The sequence below is a fragment of the Myodes glareolus genome, chromosome 13, assembly GCF_982192425.1.
Source record: "Myodes glareolus chromosome 13, mMyoGla1.1, whole genome shotgun sequence".
NCBI classification, from domain to species: Eukaryota; Metazoa; Chordata; class Mammalia; order Rodentia; family Cricetidae; genus Myodes; species Myodes glareolus.
The window spans coordinates 11,694,783-11,721,964 of record NC_142038.1 but is presented as its reverse complement, the minus strand read 5'-3'; the positions used below and the strand labels follow the sequence as shown (position 1 = coordinate 11,721,964).

At 44.7% G+C, this 27,182-nt stretch overlaps 1 protein-coding gene across 3 annotated transcripts in view; it reads right to left on the bottom strand.

Moving 5' to 3' along the window:
• Katnal2 (katanin catalytic subunit A1 like 2) overlaps positions 1-25,932 on the bottom strand; it is a 68,319-nt gene extending 42,387 nt beyond the window's left edge. For 2 of the 3 annotated variants that reach the window (XM_048419665.3, XM_085676408.2), the window contains exons 1-3: positions 25,790-25,932; positions 2,185-2,255; positions 1,127-1,293 (exon numbers count right to left, since the gene is read on the bottom strand). In XM_048419665.3, coding sequence (XP_048275622.1) covers positions 1,127-1,293; positions 2,185-2,255; positions 25,790-25,840 — 289 coding nt within the window. In that variant the 5' untranslated portion in view covers positions 25,841-25,932. The remainder of the gene's footprint in view (positions 1-1,126; positions 1,294-2,184; positions 2,256-25,789) is intronic. The other variant, XM_048419666.3, reaches the window with a different exon arrangement.
• Between the last annotated feature and the right edge of the window lie 1,250 nt (positions 25,933-27,182).

Genomic DNA, 27,182 nt, shown 5'->3' with positions numbered 1-27,182 from the left:
CTGTGCTCAATATCACAGGAGAAAACGGGTGCCAGGCTAGATGAGGACAGTCCACCCAGAAATCAGCTCCTTGAGAACAGGGCTCCTCTCTGTGCAGGAGCCAGTGCCCAGATCAAACAACCAGCCAAATAAGCTGAGCTCTGAACCCTTCACTGGAAGAGAGCTCAGAGAAAATAAAAAAAAAAGAAAATTAAAATTGCAGACCTCCTCCAAGTCTAGATTTGGTCCTGGCTACTTTTAATTGACATTCCTCTTGGTTTCCTGGTCCCTACATGAAATGTTAACGTCTGTGGCTTAACAAGTGCCTTGTGAACAGGACAATGATCTCCCTTGGTTTGTAATTACTTCCCCTACTTACAGACTTCTAAGTCAATGTTACTGCAAACGTAGGCCCTCGGTTTTAGAGCCTCCTTGACTGCTGACCTATCCTGGGTCTTTGCATTATATTGATCACCATCTGGATTGATGGCTTTCAAAAGCATTTCATTATCTATACATGAGCTATTAGCTTCACCAATACTCATTTCCATGTTATTTTCAAGATAGATAATAGGTCTTCCTAACAAGAAGTCTTCTGTCATTTATTGTCTTCCAACAACCCTTTCCATCACTCCAGAAGTCAATGCTGGTCTTTCTTCTAAAGAGCACCTTCAATACACTGGGGCTTTGCTTTCATTACCCTAAAACACAGTCCTCAAACGAACTCCACAAAGACTAGAGGATGTCAAAATCCAGGCAGTCGGCAGGGCAGTGGTGGCACATGCCTTTAATCCCAGCATTTGGGAGGCAGAAGCAGGCAGATCTCAGGTTGAGGCCAACCTGGTCTACAAAGTGAGTTCCAGGACACAGAAAAACCCTGTCTCAGAAAAAAAAAAATCAGGCAATCATGTTGAACAGTCAGTTCTGGGTTTGAGATGGGTTCCAGAACTTTCTGATCTCTTCCAGGCACAGAAGGAACCATATAGCCATGTTCCTGGGAACACCTTTGGTTAGGGGGAAGGATAGGCCAGGCTGGTCTTCAGACTTTTGATCTTCAGGCCCCCACCTCCCTGATCTTGGGGTTACAGATGTGGGCACTGGAAATACCATTCTGATGTGTATTCTGATATATACCAAAGCTATGTACCTGGCTCTGGCGCCTTCTTAACCATTTTGGGGTACTTCTGGAACTTTACAAAATAATAGCTCTCATATTCCATCAAAATTGTTTCCAGGTCAACGTTGTCACAAACTTCAAAGCGCCGTAACCCCAGCTTAGTCTCTTCCTCCAGCGCATTAGCCGTGTCGATATAGCTGGCAGTTTACAGAAGAGAAAAGATTAAGTCTGGGTGTAAAGGATCAAAGCAAGCAGAGGGTGCGGATCCAAAGAGATTCAACACTAAGAGCAAGCAGACCGTAAGCAGCACGTCAGACAAAAGCTGGCGAGGATGAGATTTTTCTAAAGAAGGAACCTTACATAGGCTTTTATGGTTTGTGTTGGATTTTGTTTTCGGGTTTTTTAATGCTATTGTATGGAGGAGGGGTCTTTTTGTTTGCTGGTGGGTTTGGTTTTGTTATTTGTTTTCAAGTTGGTTGTTTTAGGGACAAGGTTTCATTAAGTAGCTCAAGCTGTCTTAGAACTCATGATCCTTCTGTGACAGCCCCTGAAGCCCTGAGATTACAGACATGTAACTGAGCCACATGTTAAATGTATCCAAACACTGTCATTCACAACAGTGCTGACGGTCAAATAAGCCAGTCCACTAGGAAACTGTTTTGGATTGCCCTTCCTCGTTTTTTGCTAAATATATGTGTATTTGGGCACTTTTCTGCTGCTGTCGTAAAATGCTGTGAAGTTAACTACGGACTTGGAGAATGTCATTGTATTAGTACAGGCTCGCCAGTTATAACAAACCAACTGAATTAACTCGAGATGTTAATAACAAAGGACTGGCTTGGAGCTCAGTTGTAGAGTGCTTTCTGGGATCCACTGCCAACACTACAAATAATATTAGTATAATAATAGTAATATTGTTAACAGTAATAGTAAGGTAGGAAACAGGTGGGGAGAGACTATACATGGAGTCACTATACTGTCTGCTCATCTTTCTGTAAACACAAAGCTGTTCCAAAATTAACGTCTGTTCTCTGCTTTTAAAGGGTCAGAGCGGAGAGGAGTCACCATAAGCGACTGTGATAACATACCCTTCTTGTGTTAAATAATGCAAAATCAAAATGAGAAGGTTTTTCCGCCGAGCTTCTGTTCTCATCTCATACTGTGAACAAAAAGGAAAATTTAGATGGGATGGCAGGACACAGAAGCGCTTTATAAAAATAACGGTTTGGAGGGAATGGCGATCTGTCAAAACCGAGCAGCCTGGCCTAAAGGTTGGCCCGCCTCTGTGGTCTCCGAGGCTGCGTAAAGCTGTTTCCTCGGTCCAGCGCCTCATCGGTAGATTTAAGAGACACTGCCTTGAATTAGGACTTCATGTGACAAGCTGAACTTACTGCCAAGCTAGACAGCCTTTATTGTCTAAAACCAGAAGGAAATAAATATACATACTGTGAGGATTCAGACATTATGCTGGCCTGCCCCGACATCTGGCAGGATGCACCCAGGCAGTACCCTGACCAGCCCAGGGTCCTAGTCTGTACACAGGTGCAAAAGGTCCCTTTTAAGAGACCTCCCACTCCCTCTTTCTTCCTTTCTGCCATTTTCTCTGAGGAGGCAGATTTTTGTCTCTCTTCCCGTTCTCTCTTCTCCCCCATTCCTTTATCTCAATAAACTCCACACTCAAGATCTGCATGGCAAATCTGTCTCCTGCCCACATTCCTCACCTGCCATGGGTGAGGGTCCCTCTCGTGCAGAAATCACAACACGTTCCCCTGCTATTTAGACCAGGCTAAAAAACACGGTTACAAAATAAACGTGTGGGGGCTGGAGAAATGACTTTCCTGAGAGGATGGTTGTTTGAACCTTAGCACTACACTGGGGCTCACAAACCCTAATCCCCGAGCTCCAATGCCCTCTTCTGGCCTCCAGGGGTACTGCATGCACATGGTGCACAGATATACAAGCATGCAAACACCCATACAAACAAAACGATAATATAAATTTTAGAAATAAAATAAACTTGTGACCTAGAAATCAGCTTGACAACACACATCACATGAAAATATATCTTTAATTCACTCAGAGTGCAACCCACTTCCTGGACCAACTCAGTTATGGGTTTCCCTGAGCCATGACCATATATCAAGAACCCAGACAGGCTACTGAGCAGAACAGGGTCAGGAAAGGGAAATTTCAGCACGATAAGACCATCATCCAAGCTGGATGAATTTGTGCCTTTATTTGTAGTGCTAATGTGCACATTTAGTTCTCTGGGATTCCAAATTCTCCTGGTACAGTCTCTAAATATCTATCTACAATAGCACTTCTCCTAATTAAAAATAGCTATCATTATCTAAAGAGACCAAAGATAAGTAGGTGTGGGGGGGTAAATGGCCTCTATGTAGTCCAAATTATGTCATAAAATCTATGTACATGGGCTGGTGGTGTAGCTCAGTTAGCAGGGTCCTTGCTTAGCATGCACAGAGAGCTGGACCCAAACCCAGCACTGCCTTAAACCTAAAACTGGATTAAAAAATACATGCCTGTAATCCCTGTAATTAAAAGACAGACTACAAGAGGGTCATAAACTCAAGATCATCCTTGGCTGCATGGGGAGTATGAGGCTACTCTGGGCCACAGAAAACCCTGTGTCAAAATATTAATCTATATACAAACACTCATGACACACATGACCTTCATAGCTTTCTAAAACCTAATGTTATAAAATAAAAGCATGCATATAATTAATTATTCAAAAAGCAGTAGTACTTTATTCCTTTTTCATTTTTGAGCCTATCACCCAGGCTGGCCTCAGACTTGCTAAGTGCTTCAGGATGACCTTGAACTCTAACACTCCTGTCTCCCTTCCCCAAGTGCTAGAACTATAGGCTGGAGCCACCAAACCTGTTTGCTTTTTCCTGTGAGTGACTTTCTATTGTAATAAAATAGACGTAAGTGTCTAGGGAAGAGGCACTGAGTACACCCACATCTCCGCCACCATCTTCAGGGTGCTCTCACCTCCCTCAGCTGACACTGCCCCCCCCCATTCAGCACCAGCTCCCTGCCCCCAGCCTCCCCAGCCTCCACAACCACTGTTCTACTTCCTGTCTCTGTGACCCTGCCTGTCCTGGGTCCCTTACTGTCAAGGTCCAGTGCCAGCCTCTGTGGTCTACACCTTACACAGTAGAATCACACAATAGTTGTCTTCTGGTGTTTGGTAAACTTGACTTAGTATAAGGTCTTCAAGGTCCACCCACCCTGTAGCTCGTGTCAAACTTTCCTTCCTTCTAAACTGCAAATGGAAGCTAGGGAGACATCACTAGGTGAAGAACTCACCACCAAACTGGACAAACCGAGATAAATCCCTTGGTCCCTCTGGTGGAAGAATGGACTCCCCTGATCTCTACAACACACACTCAATTACACAGGCATGCACACATGTACATACATACACACACAGTAAGCATGACTTTTAAAAATTGTTATTTATTTTTATATTTATTGGTCTTTTGCCTGCATTCATGTCTGTGCAACACACACATGCAGTGCCTATGGAGGCCAGAGGAGGGAGTAGGATTTCCTAAGACTGGAGTTACAGACTTGTGAGCTACCTGTGAGTGCTGGATTTCAAATCCTGGACCTCTGGAAGAGCAGCCAGTAGTCTTAACACTGAGCCATCTCTCCAGCTCATACCTTTTTAAAAACTGAAAATAATATACTATTATAAAATTTTTAGTTTTTTACCTTATAAAATATTTGCATACCAAATTCTACTACATTAACCACAAACTCACTCTCTTATAGGGGAAAAAAATCAACTATTTAACTAATCTAATATTCTGCTCCATGCCTCTGAATAATACATCAGCTGCATGAAATATGACTTCCCTGTTAATGCTAGATGAGAATTAAGCATCTCACACCCTCCCCTCCCTCTCCCTTCCCCTCACAATTGCATATACAGTGACTGCACCCGCTGCCCCTGCACACGCTGTCCCAGCACCTGCTGCCCCTGCACACGCTGCCCATGCATACGCTGCCCTTGCACCCGCTGCCCCAGCACCCGCATACATAGCTCAAGCCTATCAATCAAAACAGAGAACCACCCACACTTTATCCCTTAGCAACTGACTCCTACTCCTAGACCCATGATACATCAAATAGTAGTTAATGGTCTTAGGCACTCTAGCTCAAGTAGACTGCTGGACCTTTGCAGTATGTCTTGTTCCTTCTTGTTACATAAAACTTCTTGTTGCTTTGCTGTGTGTACTCTTGTACAGTTCTTTGGATACAACACCAAGAACAGGAAAAGACTGGTTGAGGCAGTGACTTCCCTCAACACCTCCATCTTCAGTCGGCTTCAGGTTGGAGCTTATGCTGTAACTAACTGCCTTTGAAACTTTCATTCCTCAAGTCATTTGCTTGTCCTGTTGCTATGACAAAATACTAAATGACAACAACTTAATGGAAGAAAAGTTTATTCTGTTTACAATTTCAGGGACTGCATCATGGTAGGGGAGGTACAGCAGCAGGAGCTGGAAGCAACTGGTAGCACTGTGCCCATGGGACAAATCACAGGGCAGGGAATGAACAGCAGCGAGAGTTGGAAGTGGCTGGTGGCACTGTGGCCACAATCAGGAAGCAGGGAGCAATTAACGCTTATCTCACGTTCTGTCTTTTATTTAGTCTAGGACTCCCACAGATGCAGTGGGTCTTCCCACCCTGGTTACCCTAATCTAGATAATCCCTCATAGACACACCTAGATGCTTGCCTGCTTCTGTCTCCCAGGTACTGAGATAAAAGGCGTGCACCACCACATCTGGCCAATGATAACTTTTTTAAACATGTGAACAGAGCAGGCAAGCTCTTTGGAACACACACACACACACACACACACACACACACACACACACAAAACCAAATAAAATCTGCAAATTATGAGCACAGAAGATGAACAACTTCATGTCAAAGGCATAGAAAATATTTTCAACACAACCATAGCAGAAAATTTTCCAAATCTTGGGAAAGGCTCCTCTAATACAACAGGCATATATGAACACTAACTAGATGGGACCAGAAAAGAAACGCCCCACTTCATATCACAGTTAAAACTCTGAATGTATAGAACAGAAAGGGTCCTGCAGTGTGCGAGAAAGAAACACCCAATCACGTACAGAGGCAGGCCTATCAGAATAATACCAGATTCCACAACAGAAATTTTAAAAGCTAGAAGGGCAAAGAAGAATGAATTTCAAATTCTGAAAAGCAGAGATGCCAACCCAGACTACTACACGAAACAGTAATAACTGATGGAGGAATAAGAACAGTCCAGGATGAAGTCAAGCTAAAGGAGTTGATGACCACTAAGTTGGCTCCACAACACGTGCTAGAAGAATTCTTCTGACGGCAGGGAAGTACGCACACACTGTAGGTCAGCATTCTCTAGAGGGAGGAGAGTGGGCCTCACAGTGGACAGACTCTTAACAGTCTATGTAGACTCTTTAAGCATTTTGACCCACCAACCTAGGAAAACGCAGGATCAAGAAGGTGAGAGCTCTAACAACAAACCCCTTACTCTTGAGATGGAGGGAACTTGAGATCCTAAACAGATCTGAACACAGTTTAGTTTCTCAGAAAGCCTGACACAATGGCACATGCCTACAATCCCAGGAGGTGGGGACCTGCTTCACAGTGAGATCCCGTCTCAAAAGAAAAAAAAAAAACTGGAGGATAGCGTATTGGAGAGACATGGGCAGTTTTTATTGCATTCCTGGAAGACAGAAGCCATTTGACCTCTCTCCAAAAATATTTACTTATGTTTATTTCTCATTTGCTAAACCCACAGACTCCACAGTCCTGTTGTCTGTAACGGAAGGTAGAAATGACAGAATACCCTTTAGTTTACTCAGATAGACTCTCATTTGAGAATGGGGCCACTTTAAACATGGCTTCCAAAGGGCTAGAGATGTGAAAATACAGAGGCCTTAGTTAAAGTCTCCAGCTTCTGTGTTACATAGACTGTGAAGCAGCTTACAGATGGAGTCACTGCTTAGAAATAAAATAGCTTTTACTTTAAAAACATGATAGACAGAAACTTTCCATTTAATACAATGGAAAGGAGATACAGATATCTAATGGGAAATATTTAAGATGCACTTCTGTCCAACACAGAATGGGGCTGTTCTGGCTTTAGGGCTGTTGTGATAAATACCCTAACAAGAAGCAACTTAGAGAAGGTGCCTTTGGCTTCTGTTCCCCTGCTGTTCATCACAGGGAGGCACAGCTCCAGGAGCTGGAGACGCTGGTCACCATCCACAGTAGAGGATGGGGAGAAAAGGATGCCAGCAGGAGGCAATGGCCAAGGTACTTCTCTTCCTTCCTGTATAGCTCAGGGTCTCCTGCCTCAGGAACAGTGCCACCCACAGTGGCCGGGTCCTCACACACCAATGAAGGGAATCAAGACAATCTCTAAGAGACATGCCCACAGGCCAAGTCGAGGTTCTTCCCAGGTGGTTCTGTAGTGTGCAATGGTCTTACAGAATTGTTTGTTGGTTTTGAATGTCTTTTATTCTTTGACTATTTTATACATGTCCACAATTCATCTTGATCATATGACCCCCATTTTTTTTTATTGGTAATTTCGAGACAGATTCTTCTGTAAAAAGCCTAGGCTAACCTTGTAATGATCTGTTCTGTCTCTTTAAGAGACAAGCCACACCCACTCCCTCCCCTGTCTGCTGAGACAGGCTGATCTTCAGCTTCCAGCCTGAGTTCCCTCTCTTTTCTGTCTCCCTCTCAAAGAGGCAGCTTCTGCCTCTCCCCACTTCTCCACTTCCCCCTTCTGTCTTCTCTCTCTCTCTCTCTCTCTCTCTCTCTCTCTCTCTCTCTCTCTGCTCTTCTCCCCTTCTCCCTTCCCACTCCATAATCCCCTGAATAAATATCCAACCTCACTCTGTATGGCATGCTTATCCATGTCTCTGTCTCTTACCCGCCCCTGCATGTCTCCCTACCCTGGACCAGCCACCACTCAAGTCCCTGCCTGGGACTGGCTGCTCTCAGGGCCCGCTGCCTACCACCACATGGCCTGCTGCCACCCTTTGGGGACCTGCAGCATTTCTGCTGCCTGCTGCCACCGGGGATCCTGCAGCATTTTAAATAATCCATTACAAACCTGGAACTTGCTCTCTATCTAAGGTTGCTCTTGAACTCCTGACTCCCCTGCCTCTGCTTATGAGCCTGAGCCACAATGCCTGACTCACAAAATTTTAAATTGATGGTATAAAGTCTGCCAGGCCTACAATGTCTTCCTGTTCATTCCCTTCAAATTAGCAGAGAAAATCATCTTCTGAATTAAAAACCAAGAATGAACCACCAACAAATGGTCAATTGAAAGTGTAATTGAGGGTGTGCCCCAGAAATGGACACAATTAGATGCTCAATTAATTTCTATCTATGAACAAAAAGAATCCCAGGAGTGAATATCTAATGTAGGGGTCTTGTTTGTCTGTTTCAATGATCTGGCTGTTTACTTCTCCCTCCTTTTCCTTTGTGGGCTATTGTGCCACAAAAATGCTCCATTATCAGCTTCAAAATTGAATCCTCTGATCCTGTAGCCCGAGGAGAAGGAAGCATTGAATGTCATTCCCAGATTTAGACCCCAAAGATACTTAGGAAATGCTACTGTACGTATACCACATGCAGCATTAGCGCTTTCAATTTCCTTTTACGGGTGCAGTGGAGATTAATTTGCATGAGCTTGTTTCAATCTCTGTAATAATATCTAAATTCGGCACTGAATTTTCCATCTCAAAAACAAACAGTTAAGAAGGACACATCTCTTCTTTCAAATGATTTTTATTATAGTTCTACTCTACAGCCCCCGCATCAAATATTCAACCAAAAGCCTGAGTAGTTGTACCCATAGGTTCTAATCTGTTTTTGTTTGTTTTCCAATTACTCCCTGATTCTTCCAATAAACTTCCTAAATTTCAAAGGCTGCACACCCCAACGGAACACTAGAACTATGTTCTAGTTCTAAAACTGGAACTAGAATGTTCCAGAATCTGGGAAAGAGACTTACTGTATTTAATACAGAGCCAGAATTGACCAACTGTGTTCCTGAATAAAAAAGGAAGTTTTGAAGTAGACGTGGTGGTGGTGAAGGCCTGTAACCCTGGCTTCTGGGGGAGGCTGAAGCAACAGGCCAGAAATAAAGACTTGTCTTAAGTACTAGAACTGGGTAACTTAGCTTATCCTCAAATAAGAACTAGAAAAAGGGCTGAAGACAGAGTTCGGTGGTGGAAGGCTTGCCTAGCATGCCTGAGATCCTGAGCTCAACCAGGGGCGTTAATGAGGAGGGAGACTGGTTCACAATCATGAGAACTATAATAATCTGCATGAAAAATGCCCTCTGTAGTCTTGGGCATTTGAACACTTGGTCCCCAGATGGTGGTGCTGTCTGGGGAGGTTTAGGCAGTGCAGCCTTGTTGAAGGAAGTACATTGTTAGGGAAGACTTTGAGAAGAAAGGCCTTGTGTCATTTCATGGCTGCAGTTCAAGATATGAGCTCTCGGCTTTCTGCTCTGACTGCCACGCCGGCTGTCTGCCACCATGCCGTCCCTGCCCTGCCACGCCATCCCTGCCCTGCCACGCCGGCTGTCTGCTACCATGCCGTTTCTGCCCTACCATGCTGGCTATCTGCCGCGATGCCGTCCCTGCCCTGCCACGCCATCCCTGCCCTGCCACGCCAGCTGTCTGTCACCATGCCGTCCCTGCCCTGCCACGCCAGCTGTCTGTCACCATGCCGTCCCTGCCCTGCCACGCCGGCTGTCTGCAGCCATGCTGTCCCTGCCATTATGGACTCTAACCTTCTGGAATTGTGAGCCCCAAATAAACTTCTTTAAGAAGCTGCCTTGGTCACGCTGCTTTACCACAGCAACAGAAAATGATTAATACAAGAACGAGTTGGTTATTGGATTTGGGAGTGCAGAGAAGAAACAGAAAGTCTTTGGAAGCAGGAAAAATTCCCACGCCTTACTATTGTTACTAAACACTGAACAGGATTTAGACTAAAGGTCATTTACACTGTTTTTGAAAGCTTGGGACTGTAAGTCCAACAGAGATGTGCACTGGAGTCAGGCATAACCATGCCTGTAATTCCACCCCTCGGGAGGTGAGCCAGGGAAATCAAAGTTCAAGGCCAGCCTGGTTTAGATGAGACCCTGTTTCAAAAAGGAGGGAGGAACAGTGAACTAGCTCAGCGATGAAAGGCATTTACCACCAAACCTACCATGCATGTTTGATCCCTTAGGCACACATGAGAGAGGAACTGAGTGTCTCCCACAAATTTTCCATACTTGCAAATACACATACATATACCTCTGAATAAGAAGCCAAAAACTAAAATTTTTTTTTTAAAAAAATGGTATGACGGTTTGAATGAAAAAGCCTCTTTCAGCTTGTCTATTTGAATATTTGTTCCCACTTGGTGAGATTGTTTGGGTAGGATTAGGCTTGGGGGAGCGCTCTCTTTCTCTGCCTACCACTTGCAGATCAGATGTGAGCTCTCGGCTACTGTTCCAGAGGCCTGCTGCGCCCATGCTCCCTGCCGTGGTGGCCATGAACTCACCCACTGAAACTGTTAGCCCCAAATAAACTCTTCTATAAGTTACTTTGACCATGATGCTTTGCCATAACGATAGAAAAGTAAGCCGGAACTTAAAAAACAGTCAGATATGCATCTACGTTTATCTGGGCTAAGAGAATATGATGATTTTCTTTTTATTTTGCTACCTGTCTGTGTGTATGCACTCTCTCTGCTAGTCACACCCTCTGGCATAGTTTTGCTTTGTGAAGCAGAAACTCACTAGACAACTATGGCTGCCTAGACTCACTGGGTAGTACAGGCTGGTCTGAAACTATCACCATCCTGGCTCTACCTATCAAGGGCTAGAACTGTGAAGTATACTGCCATGCCCAACTATCAGCTTTTAAACTGTGAACACTTAACTGATGATTATTTGAATTGCCAGCTTATAATACTGAGGGAACTGGAAGCAGCAATGGCAGACAAGACCTTTTAATCTAATAAATTCTAATAATTCTAAAACTTTTCAAGACAGTGTCTCACTATGTAGCTATAACTGGCCCAGAACTCTGCCCCATCTGCCTCTATCTCTTGATTACTAATATTAAAGGTCTGTACCACGAGACTCTGTGATTTGACTTTTTATTGGGGGAGGGAGGCAGGGTCTCACTCTAGCCCAGACTGGTTTAGAACTCACTATACAGTCTAGACTGTCCTTGAACTTGCAACAATACTCCTGCTTTGGTCTTCCAAGTATTATGATTACAGACATAAACTACAATACTGGATTAGTTTTACATTTTTAAAAATTACGTGTATATGTGCATTGGGAGTGAAGGCGGCAGCAGAGGCCAGAGGTGCTGGAGGCCCTTGGAGATGGAGGTGCAGATGGTGTGAGCTGCCTGCTGTGAGCACTAGCAAACTCCTGTCAGTGTGAGTAGGTGTTCCAGGCTGACGAGCTTTCTCTCTGGCCTCCCATTCCACTGTTCTAGTTTTTCATTTTTTGTCTTGTTTTTTGAGGGGTGTATATGCTGAGATAGGGTTTCTCTGCGTAGCCCTGGCTGGCCTGGAACTCATATAGAGCTGCTTGCCTCTGCCTCCTGAGTGTTGAGATTAAAAGTGTTCCCCACCAAACCTGGCTAGAAGAATCTCTTCGACATGTGTCTTCAGAACATCCATCCTTTGGAAGGAAACCAGACACAGGGTTATACTTTTGGTCTAGAGACACGCCCCTTTCTCTCTAGCTTCCCACTTCTGTGCTCACGCTGGACCTAGACTATTAGGATTCAGCTCTTGGTCTGTAGGTGTATGCAAATTAGGTGGATTTTTCTGACCATGCTTTTTTTTATTATTATTTGTACTATGGGGATTTTAGAACTCACTAAGGTGGATTTGTTAAGAGCGTCATCAAACCAGGTGCTAGTGGCACACACCTTTAATCACAGCACTCAAGAAGCAGAGGTTGATGGATCTGAGTGTGAGGCCAGCCTAGTCTATAGCGCAAGTTCCAGGACAGTCAAGGTTTTTTGAGACACAGAGAAACCCTGTCTCAAGCCCCCTTCCCCAGCAAAGAGTGGTCATTGATTACTGATGAAGTTCTGGTGAATCAACAATTCAGCAGTGGGCAAGAAACTTCCTACAGCAGGGTTTGACCAGGGCAGCCCACCAACTGAAGTTAGGGCATGGCTCACAGCCTCAACAAGGTAGATACATAAGGTGCGGGTCTCAACCCTGGAGCTTTGGTCAGTCTTGGACATCACAGCACTGCACAGGACACGACCAAGGGGCCAGGAACCCACCTGCCCATCTGTGAGCTTGAGGAACAACAACCTTGCTGCCGGGAGCAGACTACACCATCGACATTGATGGGTGCTTGGAGCAGTGCCGAAAGAAGCTGCTTGCTTGCCTGGCTGCCAACAGTAACTCTCAGAAGCTGGGGAAATATTCGAAGAAACTCTAACTTGTCCATCTCTGCGGGCATTCTTACAGACGGATATCAGAAAGATGACGCACAAGCTCCTTGGCTCCTTTGCCAAGGACTTGGCAGTCAACTGTAAGAAGCTAGCTCATCTGGGACCAAGTCCTGCTCCCGGCTCACAGGACTTTGAGGAGAGCCATGGTGGAAAGCACCCAAGGGACACTCTTCAGAAGAACCCTAATTTCAGTGCCAACCGCAAAACAAGAGAGCGCAGGAAACCTCTATAACTAAACTTCGACCCAACGAGGGCAGAAAGCGGGAGCACCAGGGACTTATAGAGGGCTCATCGCTGGGAGCAGAGACACCAGCCCAGCTTCTCCTCCAACCAGGAGTCTTTTTATGACTGCCCTGGACCAGGCCTCCTCTTGGTCTACCTGTCCTGTCCCTTTCCCACGTCAGTGAACCACAATCGATCCCTAGAGAATCCTGGCCCCACCTCTCCCAGGCAATTCCTGGAAAAGGCCACCCAATGCCTTCTGATACAGGCAGGACTCCAGAAGGTCCTCAGGGGAGAGGGCTCACGAGTAAGAGCAAGAACAGGGAGTCGGCCTGGAGGGTGGTGAGGAGTCACCTGTTAGAAGAATCAGAAACCCTACAAAGCCTTCTCAAAACGAAAATGAAGGCTCATCAGGGGACAGGAGGAGCCGCTGGCGCCCTCTAGTGATGCCGGGAAAGAGACCGAGAAGGGAGCGCAAGGTCACTAAATGTTTGCCGGCCTAGCAGGTGGCCTCAGACCGTCAGAAGTGCCAAAGTGCTTGGAGGAAACCCAATTTGACCCAAATATACTAGGTACAAACTGTTTGAACAGAGGAGAGATGGTAGCAGACCGGGTGCCTGGGTCGAAACATATATCATGCATCCCTAAGTCACAGAAAGAGAAGCCCCATATACCCAACTGGCACGGAAGGTCCCAGGGAAGCCTGTCTTTGAGGTATACTTTACCTATGACTAGCTACTGAAGAAAAAGACAACGAAAACTTCAGACTCCACTCAAGGAAAAAAGAAGTTTAAAAATGATTCCAAAAGCACTAGTAAAAACATGAGCTTGGTTTTATTTACCTACGGAGTGTGAAAATACACCAGAGAAGCTGCAACCTGTCCACACGTACGGAGCGCGCTGAAACGGTCTCCACTGGAGCCACAGGGTACACAGTCACACCCTGCATTACCCAGGCTGCAGGCCAACAGTAGTCCACTTCCTGCCCCAGTAGATAATCTTCCAACCAGGTGGAAAAACACTCTTCGCCCGGGAAGAAGAAGAGGAAGGGGCTGGCCATGCTGGTCACAATGAGTTCTAAAGTGCTGGTGTATTCTGCCGGGCACAAAAGCTGAATCTAGGACCCAGCAAGTCAGGAGACCTGTAAGACACCACGGGCTCTGTCCTAGAATTAAATCAAAGCCGTCAAGCTGCTTCAGCCCAATTTCCTGTCCCAGTTCTGTTTTGCTTGGAGTGTTTTGGAGACAATCTATTTAACCTCGGTTGCATTAAACTCATGAGCTTCCCACCCCAGTCTCCTGAATGCTTCAGTTACATGTTTGTTCCACACATCATCACTTTTCCTATTCTGTGCAAGGTCCAGAAAAATTTCAGTCCCTGAAACTGGACCAGGATGTTCCTGGATTGCCAGAACCGCCTCCGACAGCCTGTGGCTTTCTCCCTCTCCTTAAGGCATCTTTTATAAACACAACGTTTTCATTAAGACTACTTTATCTTTCCCTTCAGAGTTACTAATATTTTGTGTCCTGAAAAACAAATACATCTTTCCTACTTGGTGTGGTAGTGGTGGTTTGAATGAGGATGGCCCCCACAGGTTCATGTATTTGAATGCTTGGTCCCTAGTTGATGGAACTGTTTGGGAAAGGATTGGGAGTCACTGGGGGTGGGGTTGAGGTTATAAAAATCCATGTTAGTCTCTCCCTTTGACTCCAACTTATGGATCAGGATGCTAAACTGCTCCAGCATGCCATGCCTGTCTGATGCTCACAGAATCACCCTCTGTAGTGGTTTGAATAGGAACGGCCTCCATAGCATCATATATTTGAATGCTTGGTCATTAGAGAGTGGCGATAGTTGACAAAGATTAAAAGATGTGGCCTTATTGAATAAGTGTGGCCTTGTTGAAGGAAGTGTGTCACTGGGGGTGGGCTTTGGGGTTTCAAATGGTTAAGCCAGGCTTGAGGGACTCTGTTGAGATGACAGATCCATTCTAAATCTGTCTGTTAGGATTGCTGTATGGCTGTATACATTTGTCAGAACTCATGGAGCTAAATACCAATATATATACAAATTGTACTATATGTTTATTTTTAAGAATAAATTTAACAACAAAATTACCTGGAGATTAGAGTGCTAAACAAAGTAAGTTGGAATCAGAAAGATAAATGTCACATGTTCTCTCCAAAGAATCTAGTTTTGTTTTTTGTTTGTTTGTTTGTTTGTTTTTTGTAGGGTAAGGTAGTGAGTGCCTATAATTCCAAGACTCAGAACGCTGGACTGTGGAAAGTCAATCCAGCCTGGGCTACCAAGCAAGAACCAGGCTAGTCAGGGCTCTACAGTAAGATCCTGACTCAGTAAGTAAATAAAAGGCAATTTAGGAAGAGCAAGGAACCCAGCAGAAGTGAGACAATTGATGAGAAAGGGGTTGTAAGAGTGGAAAATACCTGAAGTGTATTCTGTTCATGGGTGAAACATCATAATGAGCTCACTATCTTGTAAAGTTAATACATGTAGAAGACGTTCAAGGTAGGTCATAAAATAAGGGGACACAGAATGAAGAAATTACTCTCTTCTGTAGAAAGAAATATAAAAAACACACATGCTATTATGACATGCAAAGGGATAAGGCATTCCTGATGGCTGGTTCCTCTACAGCATTATATAGCTGTTTCCTCCATACTGGAACATTCTCTCCAAGAGAGGGTTTGCACTCACGAGACTCGGGAGGTCATCAAACTTCACAAATCTGGGGAAAACTGAACTTACAAGATTTGTGAGGGCCCCTTTCCAAAGTGACAGCTGCAGAAAACGCTGCTGGGGCAGGACGCTGAGCAGTGCAGCTGCTGGAGGAGGCTCCTCTGGCCTGCCGTTTGCAGAAGAATGTGTGGACCAAAGAGCATCGGAGAGCATTGTGTCAAACAAAGTAAGCCTGGACCATTAAAACGGTACTGCACGTTCTCTGCTGTGCGCAGGGAGCGGCCTGAAAAGCGTGCGGAGAGCTCCGGGTTTGCAGCTTTCAGGAGCCCTATGTTGGGTGGGCTTTGCAGCCATGCATCTGCTTTGGGCTCATCTCTGCTCCTTTAAGTAACGCCTCACCCCTACTCCTATAGGCATCCCAATTAAAACATATTCGTTCACCAAGGTACCGTGGTTCCCTTTCTGGGGTGAGTAGTGTGTATGTGTGTGTACGTATGTGTGCATGTGTGTGTGTGACATTTTATCTCCCTGTGAAAACTGTCATACAATATAAGAAAAGAAATAAACTGGGAAAGGGCCAATTGTAGAAAAAATGGCATTGATTTTTTTTATTGTAGACTTTTCTGTTCATTTTGAGACAAGGTGTCTCACTATGTAACCCTAGGTGGTCTGAAACTTGCTATGTAGACCAGGCTGCCCTCAAACTAGCGATGATTTTCTTGCTTCTGTCCCCTGAGTGACAGTATTAGAAACATGTAGACAAATGCCAACAAAGTCTATCAACAAACTATTGTTTGCAGCCCTGCTACTTTTGAACTCTCAAAGGTAGATCCTTCCACCTCAGTTACCAAGCCCCAGGATTTGAAGAGTGTATTACTGAGCTAGGCGGTGGTGGTGGTGGTGAGCGCTTTCAATAGCACCCGGAAGGCAGAGGCAGGTGGATCTAAGTGAGTTCCAGGACAGGCTCCAAAGCTACAGAGAAACCCTGTCTCATCCCCTCCCCCTCAAAAAAAAGTGTGCTCCTGCACTGGGCCTGTTTGCATCTTTATGTCTTTCTAAAAATCAAACTGTATTAAAGCTGCATAGACAGCTCAGTGATTAAGAATACCTGCTGCTCTTCCAGAGGACCTGAGTTCAGTGCCCAGTATTCACAGTGGTCCCCTCACAACTGCCTGGTGCATATGCATGGTGTACATTCACATGCTTGCTCTCTCTCTCTCTCTCTCTCTCTCTCTCTCTCTCTCTCTCTCACACACACACACACACACACACACACACACACACTCACACAAATAAATCTTTTTTAAAAATTTACTATATCGCCAGGCAGTGGAAGCACATGCCTTTAATCCAGGCACTCAGGAGGTAGAGGCAGGCAGATCTCTGTGAGTTCGAGGCCAGCCTGGTCTACAGGACAAGTGACAGGACAGGCTTCAAAACTACAGAGAAACCCAGTCTCGAAAAACAGGAAAAACAACAACAACAACATCTACTATATCAATTCTAACCCTTCTACACAACCAAATGCATCCAAGTGAAGACTACAGAGAGGATGGGAAAACAGGCTGAGCAGCTAAGAGCACTTGATGCCTTCGCAGAGGACCTGGCTTCAGTTCCCAGCACCCATATCACAATTGCCAGCGTCTCCGGTCCCAGGATATCTATTTTAGTTAAGGTTTCTATTGCTGTGAAAAAACAAAACAAAACAAAATAAAGCACCATGACCACAGCAACTTTTATACAGGAAAGCATTTAATTAGGGGTGGCTTAAGTTTCAGAGATTTAGTTCATTATCATCATGGCAGGAAGCCTGGTGGCACACAGACAGACATGGTGCCGAAGAGGTGGCTGAGAATTCTACATCTGGATCTGAAGGCAGCAGAGAGAGACAGTGAGCCACTAGACCTGGCCGAGCTTCAAAACTCCCAAGTCTGCCCCCAGTGACACACTTCTTCCAACAAGGCCACACCTACTCCAACAATGCCACACCTCCTAATACCATTCCCAAAGCATTCAAATCTATGAGTCTGTCAAATATCACAGTATCTGATGCTCTCTTCTGGCCTTCATGAGCACCTGTTTCCACTCAGGTACACACAGACACATAAAACGGGGAGGGGGAGCCAGATCAATGAGTTTTAAGAACCACACACACACATAATCAATACCTGCCTGAAATTTAGAACTTTCCTATCATTGTAAGATAGCCCCTCTGTCTGGATGTTATTAGCAGAATCCAGTTCCTTATGGGTTTCAGGGCTGAGGACCTGTTCCTAGTCACCTGTTGGCTGGAAGCTGTCTTCAATTCTTTGTCACTTTGGCTTCGAAGCAGCTGCTCACAACGTAGCTTCCTTTGTCAAAGTCAGCGAGTGTTTCTCCTGTATGCTTTGGGGTGTTTTATGATCTATATGAACATGTTTGGTCATAACTTACTTCCCCTCCCCAAGTTCACTCTTGGATATGAACTGCATTCCCCTGGGACATGTCCTTCAATTTTTTCTTCAGTCCTTTCTTTGTGACTCGGTTTGGATCATATCTGGGGTGAGTTCTTCAGTTCACTGATGTACCTCTCCCGCCCTCCAGGGAGTCTGGCATTCAGGTGCAGTACTGTATCTTCAATTCTTGAAGTCCCATTTCATTCTTTGTTTCCAAGACAGGGTCTCACTATGTAGACAAGGCTGGCCTTGAACTCAGAGAGATCCACCTGCCTCTGCCACAAGAATGTTGGGGTTAGCCAGATTGGTGGCGCACACTTTTAATGCCAGCACTAGGAAGGTAGAGGTCAGCCTAGTCTACAGAGTGAGTTCCAGGACAGCCAGGCTACATGGAGAAACTCAGTCTCAAAAAGCAAGCAAAGGGTGTGTGCCATACACCCAGCTTCCCATTTTATTCTGCCTTGTGCTTTTCTCCTGCCTGTGGCCGTTTTCCTTCTTATTCTTAAATATACTGGCAGGGTATTTTTATGCATGTCTTTCCTGCACGTGTGACTGTGTACCATGTATGTACCTGGTACCCATGGAAGCCAGAAGAGGGCATCAGATCCTCCATAATGACGGTTACTGACAGTTATGAGCCACTGTGTAAATTCTGGGAACTGAACCCAGGTCTCTGCAAGAGTAACAAGTGTTCTTAATTGTTGGGCCATTTCTCCAGCCCCATTGACTAGGTATTTTTTAAAGTCCAATTCTACTAATTTTGTTTTTGGTAATATTCCTAGATTAATTTGGTGCTGGGTTGTTTTTATCCTGGATTTTCTTGTTTCTTATGGCTGTAGCAATTTTTCATCAGGTACAGACATTGAGGATATCAAGATATTTCGTTCTGTTTTCTCTCTTTTAAAAAAAATAAACTGTATTTATTTTGGTGGGGGTACAAGTAGAGTCAGAGGGAATCCAGGGGAGTTGGCTTTCTCCCTAACCACAAAGGACATGAGGACTGAACTCAGGCTGTCAGGCTCAGAGGCAGGCACCGTTAGCTGTCTTCTAACATAAGGTCTAGACTGACCCAACACTTACCAGGTAGTCCAGGCTGGCCTTGAACTAGAGACACTTCTAACCCAGTTTACCAGGTGCTGTGATCACAGGCCACTGGCACAGTTCAGAGGGTCAGCACTTTATGGCATTTTTTGAAACTGTTTTATTTTGGCAGACATGGTAGCTGTTTCCGGGCTTGTTGGGGAGAGCGCCTGAAGTAAGCTTTCCCTGAGCTAGTTTTGCTTGTCCCTCTGCAGTTCTTCTGGGATCTCTACTCATGAGGTTTCTTCAGAACTCAGACATCTCCCAGTGAGAGCTCCAATGAGTGTGCCTTTTACAGTTCCCTGGTAACTGGTTTTCTCAATCTCACACATGGAGTTTGCCATGTGCGACTTAGTATTCAGCCCAAACCCAAGAACTATGGGGGCGATTTTTAGCTCTCTCTTCTCTAGGACTCTTCGATCCCCAAATCCCAATGATAAGCACCCCAAACTCCAATCTGACTCATCAAACCTGTCATGCTCCAAGGTCTCCGTCCTGCGCCTGTGTCCAGGCACTGCTCCCAAGTAGAAAATCATCTCACCACGTTGTCTAAAGACAGTAGTCCAGCATTGCCTATTTAGTTCAGTTTTCTTTGCTCGTGTGTGCGCGTGTGTGCATGTGTGTGTGTGTGTGTGTGTGTGTGTGTGTGTGTGTGCGCGTGTGAGTGTGTGTTTGTGTTTACAGTCATGTACATGCTAGAGATCCACTCAGGTGTCTTCTTCCTTAATTATTTCTGCTCTTAGGCTTTTTTGTTGTTGTTCTTTTGCTTTTTTAAAATTTTTTCTACTTTATATGCATTGATGTTTTTTCTGTATGTATGTCTGTGTGAGAGTGTCAGATCTTGGAGCCAGACCGTTGTGAGCTGCCACATGGGTGCTGTGAATTGAACCTGGGACTTCTGGAAGAGCAGTCAGTGCTCTTAAGTGCTCCAGCTCTGCCCGTTGTTGTTTATAAGACAGGGTCTCTCCCTGAATCTGGAGCTTGTCAATTTGGCTAGACTGACTGACCAACAAGGTTTAGGGAACCTCCTGTCTCTGCCTGTCTGGCTCTAGGATTATAGGCACTCACCACCACTCTCCTCTCTTTATATGGGTACTAGGGATCAAACTTGGGTCCTTACAGCAAGAGAGCTAATTCAGAAACCAGTACCACAGTTCAGAGTAGAAGGTTACACCAGTGTTTTGAGATAAGGTTTCACTTTGTAGCCCTAGCTGACCTGGAACTTTCTACATAGACCAAGCTGGCCTTGAATTCACAAATATCTGCCTGCCTCTGCCTCCCAGGTGCTAGGGTTACCAGGTGCGTGCCACTATGCCCAGCCACAAACCAGTTTTTAAATGTATCTGGGTAGGGCTGGAGATGTGGCTCATAAGTTATGAAAACTTACAGCTCTTCCAGAGGACCTGAGATCTCAGCACCCTGACTGGGTGACTAGCAATTACCTAGAACAACAGCTATTGGGGTCCTGTGCCTCTGCAGGCATCTGCACACACAGCAGACACACAGACATATAGATAAAAATAAAATATTTTTATCCATGGTTGAGAGCATACACTGCTCTAACAGAGGACCTTAGTTCAGTTCCTAGCACCAACAATTGTTTAAGTCCCACTCCATGGGATTTAGGACTCCACGAATACTTGCACTCATACCTGCACACACTCACACACATATATACACATAACAAAAAATAAAATATAAAAAAGGATATATCTGGGTGATGAGATTTTTATTTCTTGGTGGTTAGAAGTAAAACCTGATCACACACTGTGGCTCATGGCAGTAATCCCAGTACGTGGGAGGCAGAGGAAGGAGGATCATTCAAAGTTAGAGAATAGCAAGATCTACAGAGTGAGTTTGATTGTAAAAATTCTATCTCAACTTTCCCTTCCCCCCCAAAAAACTAAGTTATTTGTGCAAAAGAAAGCCAGTAAGGATGTTTTTAATACAAAACCTGGATATTCGCAGTGATGGTAATACATCTCCATGAGTACAGCATGATGTTGGCAAAGTGTTCCGGCTTCTCTGATAAGTCTCCCTTTCTCAGTCCAGGTTTACAAGTAGAATGTGGTTTAATAACAGCACTTTATTTATTTATGTTCTGGGTTTTTATTTTGTTTTGTTTTGTTTAAAAACATGGTCTAGCTATAAATAGGCCATGCTGGCCTGGAACTTACTATACGTAGCCTAGGCTACCCTTGAACTCTCAGCAGCCCTCCTGCCTCTGCCTCCAGGGTGCTGGGATTACAGCTGTGCATCCCAGCGCGTAGCTTTTAAAGCCACGGAGTTTGGAACATGTCCACAATGCTGCAGCAGTGGTCAGCGTTGAAGTAGTTAATTTTCCTTGTGTAAGGACAGAGCAGAGCATAAAGCATGAGTTACTTACAATTCAGCCTAGCTTTATGGTGATTTAGAACTTGTTTAATTAGTATTTAGAACTGAACATTGTTTATAGTTATTGGTATTTCAATAGATGCTTAAATGTTTTAACATTTAAAGTTTAATAAGCCTCAGTTCTTTGAAGGAAAACACTGAAGTAATTAGATTTTCAATTACTTGTTTTTTTAGGGATCCATGCAATTAATAAAAGTTAAGGCATTTAACACTCATTTTAAAAGTTAGTCAACTGCTTAATCAATTAGCTAAACATATATTAAATAATTTTTAATACAAAAGGCTCACCCTAGGCAAAGCAGAAACCTCTTAAAAAGTACATGAGAAAGAAGAGCTAACCCTAGGAGAAGGGCCTCTTCCAATCAGCTGAGATTGGGTGAGAAAAAGGAAGACTGGGTTCGTGTCCCAGTTATCTTGAGTGTACACATGAGTGTGTGTACACAAGGTTTTCCAAAAACCATTCCTGGACATTGGTCCGGTCATTATTTGTTTCTAATCATGTGTTCACATTTAAAACACCTATGCTATTGCTCATTACAACCTGCCTGGTCTCAGAGCTTTTTAAAGGTTCTTATATTCAATTTGGAAAGAAATTTTAAAAAAAAAACTGGCAGAGGTACACAAATTGTATGCAATCTTATTTTAGTTTCTTTCTTCTTTTTTGAGACAAGGTCCCATTCAGGTATCTCAGGCTGACATCAAACTCACTGTGTAGCTAAAGATGACCCTGAACACCTATCTAAGATTACAAGCATTCACCATCATACTCAGTCCATGTTGTGTTGGAGATGCATGCTACGAAGACACTCTATCAACTGAGCTATATTCCTAACCCCTGCATATAGTCTAATTTTAATGAAGCACTAAATTTAAAATACTGTAAGAGAAAATCTGCCACCCAAAGACACCAATGGCATCAGTATTTCACAGACTCTTGTGATACAAACCTGTATTTATCAGGGTCCTCCAAAGGACCAAAACTTGTAAGATACAAATATGCCTGCACACACAGACACACACACACACTTTGGGATGGAGGGTGAACTGGCTCCACGATCCCCTTCAGATGGCAGAATCTGTGCATCTCCAATGTCTTATGTAAAATGTAACAGTGCTTGCACATAACCCATACACATTCCCCCCTAGACCTAGAGTCATCTCTAGATTATTTTTTCATTATAAATTCTTCCTAAAGGAGGGGAGAGAAAGGGGAGGAGCGAGAAGAGAAAAGTATCTTAAACTATGCTACATTATTTTTCAGAACTAAGGGCATGGATTCCTTTGTTTAAATAACATATGGCAAATCTGAGAACATCCTGGACCACACAAGATACTTATCTTAAAGAAAACATTCTGGAAATCCTAATACAGTATCTGAATTAGGGGACCGAAATTCCGGTGGACAGTCAGTTCTCTTTATAACGGATTCCGCCTCTCCCTACCACCCCCCTCCCCCCGCACCTCCTCCAGCTTTACCTTTCCCCCTCCTTGGAACTCCTAAGCAGAACAATCTTGCCATGTTCAACCCTGAGCTCATCTAAACACTGCTTTAGCGCCATCTAGGGCCTAAAACAAAACGACGAAATAAACAAAAAAGACTCGGATCTTTGTCTTTAAGCTTCAGAAAATTCGTTTTTGAGAGTATGTTACATACTCTCAACAGGTAATGCATTAACCACAATGCGCAAACTGTGCAGTTTGGAAATATTTCTGATCAGAAAGAACGCATCTGCTGCTATGGGAGACGTAGCAGAAGGCAGTGAGGATGAACCCTGAACAGACGGTTCTCTGTCTCACTGTCGTGCTCCGTATGTCCTGTTAAAGTTTGGGTTTGCTTTTCCAAGTGTAATGGAAAGTCATTAAAAGGATCCCAGCAGCGGAGTAACACTGAGGGAAGACTGGAGGGAGCAAACCCAACAGAGAAAAGTGCAAGGCTAGCGTAATGGGGCAGTCGCGAGGGCTCCCTGGGCATCAGAACGTGGGTGGTGACAGGAACTATTAAAGATACGTTACAGAGGTAGAATAAAGAATATTTGGTAATGTTTTCCCCTCTATAAGTGAAACTGTGGATGACTGGGATTTTGATTGGGATAACTGGGTGTATATTGTCGCACGATCTCAGAGTCAGGAAGATGGAAAAGGTAGAGGTGTTGATAAGGGAGGTTGTAGGTCAGCTATTGAACAAATGAAGACACCTAGCCTACCCCACTGGCTGTATCAAGTCCTCAGCATCCTTCTTCTCTGAGCAGCGTCTTTCTAAGACACGAGTCCACTGAGCAGAGTGCTTTAGGAGCAGTTTGGCACGTGTGTATGACGCCAGTTTCACAAGCCCCATCTCGGTTTGTTTCGGCAAGTCCCGTTGAAGCCCTAGAATCAGCTTTATCATCATGTGGTGCTTCTGATTCTGACGCTGGTAGTTCAGGCTCAGTGTGGAGTGGGTTTAAACTTCCTGGGTGAGGAAGTTCCAAGGGCAGTTGACTCCTTATAGAACTTGACTAACAAAAGGATGTGTGTTGTGTGTGTGTGGTATTATCGGCACTTCAAAGGTAGAAAAGCTGGAGAGATGGTTCAGTGGTTAAGAACTCTTGACTCCCTGAGGAGTCAAGATGCCACAAAACAAAACAAAAAAAGCAAAAACAAACAAACAAAAAAAAAAAACACAGAATCAACTAACCTGGACTCACAGGGATTCACAGAGACTAAATCAACAACCATGGAGTCTGCATGGGACTGTGTAGGCCCTCTGCATATATGTGACAGTGGTATAGTGTGGTCTTCTACTGGGATTCCTAGTAGTGGGAAAAAGGATTGTATCTGACTCTTTTGCTGGCTCTTGGGACCCTATTCCTCATACTGAGTTGCCTTGCCCAGTTTTAATAGAAAGGTGTGTGTGTGTCTAGGCTTATATGCCATATTTGGCTGGTATGTATAGGAGGCCTGCCCTTTTCTCAGTTGAAATGCAGGAGGAGTGGATAGGGGAGGGGGCAGAGGGAAAGTGGGAGGGAGGGGCTGGGAATAGAGAAGGGAGGGGAAACCGGGTAAAAAATAATAACTATAATAATTTGAAGAAGAGCAACACTGGCTCTTCTTCCAGAGGATCTGGGTTCAATTTCCAGCACGTACATGTCAGCTAAAACCGTCTGTAACTCCACTCTCTGGGGCTCCAGCGCACTCTCCGGCCTCTGCAGGCACCGAACACAGGTGATGCACTGACATACACAGATAAAATATTCATATACAAAAATAACAAATATCTTTTTTAAGGTAAAAAGACTCTAGAGCAATGATTCATAGCCTGAGCTACATAATGGAGTGGTCACCTGTGGAGCTTTAAAAGCTATCAATAAAAAGGACCCATCCTGACTCCCCCCCCAGCAGGCGCCAGATGTCCCTATTTTCTTAGCTTTAATTTTATTCATCTTGCCCCGGCACCCGCAGCACCGCCCACCCCCGCACCGCCCCCCAGTACGCACTATTGTTTTCACGGCCGGTGCCTGCATTTATGGTAAGCTTTCAATTCATGTTCATTGTTGTGGAAATATTGCTGGTGGTAGCAGACGACCCAGACCACAGGAAACCATGGGAAGTATTGTAAGTTCACAAAACCCTCGTGTGAATAGAATCACAGCCAATTCTCCTACTTCACAAGGAGACCCTGAAGGGGGTTGGGAGAGCGAATTAGTGCCTATGAGCTCTAGCCTTGGTAAAGCTGAGCATCCAAACCTAGAATTCTACCTTCAGGTCAGTGTGTGTGTGTGTGTGTGTGTGTGTGTGTGAGTGTGTGTATGTGTGTCTGTTTTCCTTTTGGTGGAGGAGGCGCTTTCAACAATGTCATTGTGTTGTTGTTATTGTTTTTCTGTTTTGTTTTTGAGACGAGGTCTCACTATGTATCCTCTCTGGCTGAACTGCACTAGTTAAGAAGTGCAGTTAAGAACTACTAGCCTGTTTCTGCCTCCAGGGCGCTAACGTTAAAAGCTTGCATCTCCACGCCCAACCTGTCAGTCTCTTTTTGCGCAGGTCCAAACTCACATCCACAAGCAGCCTAACCTGACCCTTAAAACTCAGTTTCCGTAATAACAAACCGACTTTCATCCCCAAACCCTCAACGGTTCGATCCCAGATTTATCCTGCAGGGATCACCACTTCAAACCCAGCCTCCTTCAACAGGGGAAACTAGAGCCACTGCGCTTGCGCCACTTGGGCAGCCGCCTCTGTCACCATAGCAACCGGAGACTCGCGAATCTGCCTGTTGCAACAAGAGTTTCTGGCATGATCCTAGGTCTTGCTTGTTTGGGAAAGCTTTCCTTACCGCTTCCCGCGCTTGGTGCGTGAGTTTGAGAGTCTGATAAGAAAGCTCCATTAGACACTGAGCCAGGGTCCACGAGGAGTGAAGAGAAGCCCGCCACCAGCGGACCGGTGTCTAAGGACAGCAGCTGGAAATCCGACGCTCAACTAGCCCGCCCCCTTTGGGATTGGCCAGGACCCAGACTCCCCAGCCAATCACCGGCCTCAGACAGATTCTTTAAAGAGTCAGTCAAGGTTACAGGAAACGTTTGATCCAGAGCGTTTGCGCGATCTCAGTCAATCAAGACACTGAGAGGTTGTGATTGGTAGGGAAAGGGGGCGGGCGTTGTGATTGTTTGGGTTCTCCCAATTCGCACTTGCCCTGGGTCTGGGCAGCTGTTGAGGCGGTTGTGGCCCAATGGCTAGGTTTTGACACACGCCTCAGCTTCAAAGGGTAAAGATTAGGGAGTTCCCCCAGCTTTTCTTTGAAATCCTGCCCCAAGGTGGAAGACTGCCAACACTCTGGCTGTCAGAGGCGTTCAGGAATACAACCGCGCACCAAGCTTTTCGTTTCCCTTCTCTTTACATCAGTCCGAGATCCACAGGCTCTGCGATTTTTCTCCCTCCGTTTTCTTAATATATTAACTCATTTATAGCCTCATTGTCTTCCCTTTTTTCCTTTCTTTCCCCCACCCCCACCTCTCGAAGGTAATGCAGTAGAACATTTTTTAAAAGAATTTATTTGTATGTGTGTGTGTGGGGGGGGTGCCCACGCATGCCAGAAGAGGGCCTCTGACCCCATGGAGTTTTCCTTCTTTGTTATTTCCTGCCTTCTTCGTCCATTCTCTCTCATTCAGATATAAAATACTCAAGTGTCCTCAATCTTAAATAAAACAAACAAACAAGCAAAAAACAGCTTACCTTCTTAACTGTTGAATGAGTCGCCTCGCAGTCACTATGAACATTCTGGAATAACTAGTCGTTTTTCTTCATTACTTCATCTCCCATACACTACTCAACACATATTATTCCTGAATTTTTTTTAAATTCTTTCCTATTTGTAAAATTCAATAACAAATGATTTTATACTCATGTTTCCAGGGGAGTTGGGATGGGGAAACAGGGTTTCACATGTGGCAGTCCTTCTGTTCAGCCTCTTAGATGCTGGTATTATAGGCATTAGCAACCACACCCAGTCTTCTTATTCAAATTTGTCATTGTTTAAAGCTGTTGCCCATTATGTTAGAAGTACTAACATCTATACTTTATTTTTTTTAATTTTTTATTTTTTATTAAAAATTTCCACCTCTTCCCATTTCCCTCCCCCTCCCACATCTATACTTTATTAAACATCTACAACACCCAAGCACTACGTGATTTGGAGTCCTCCCGCATGTTATTGTGCAGTTCTTTGTGGC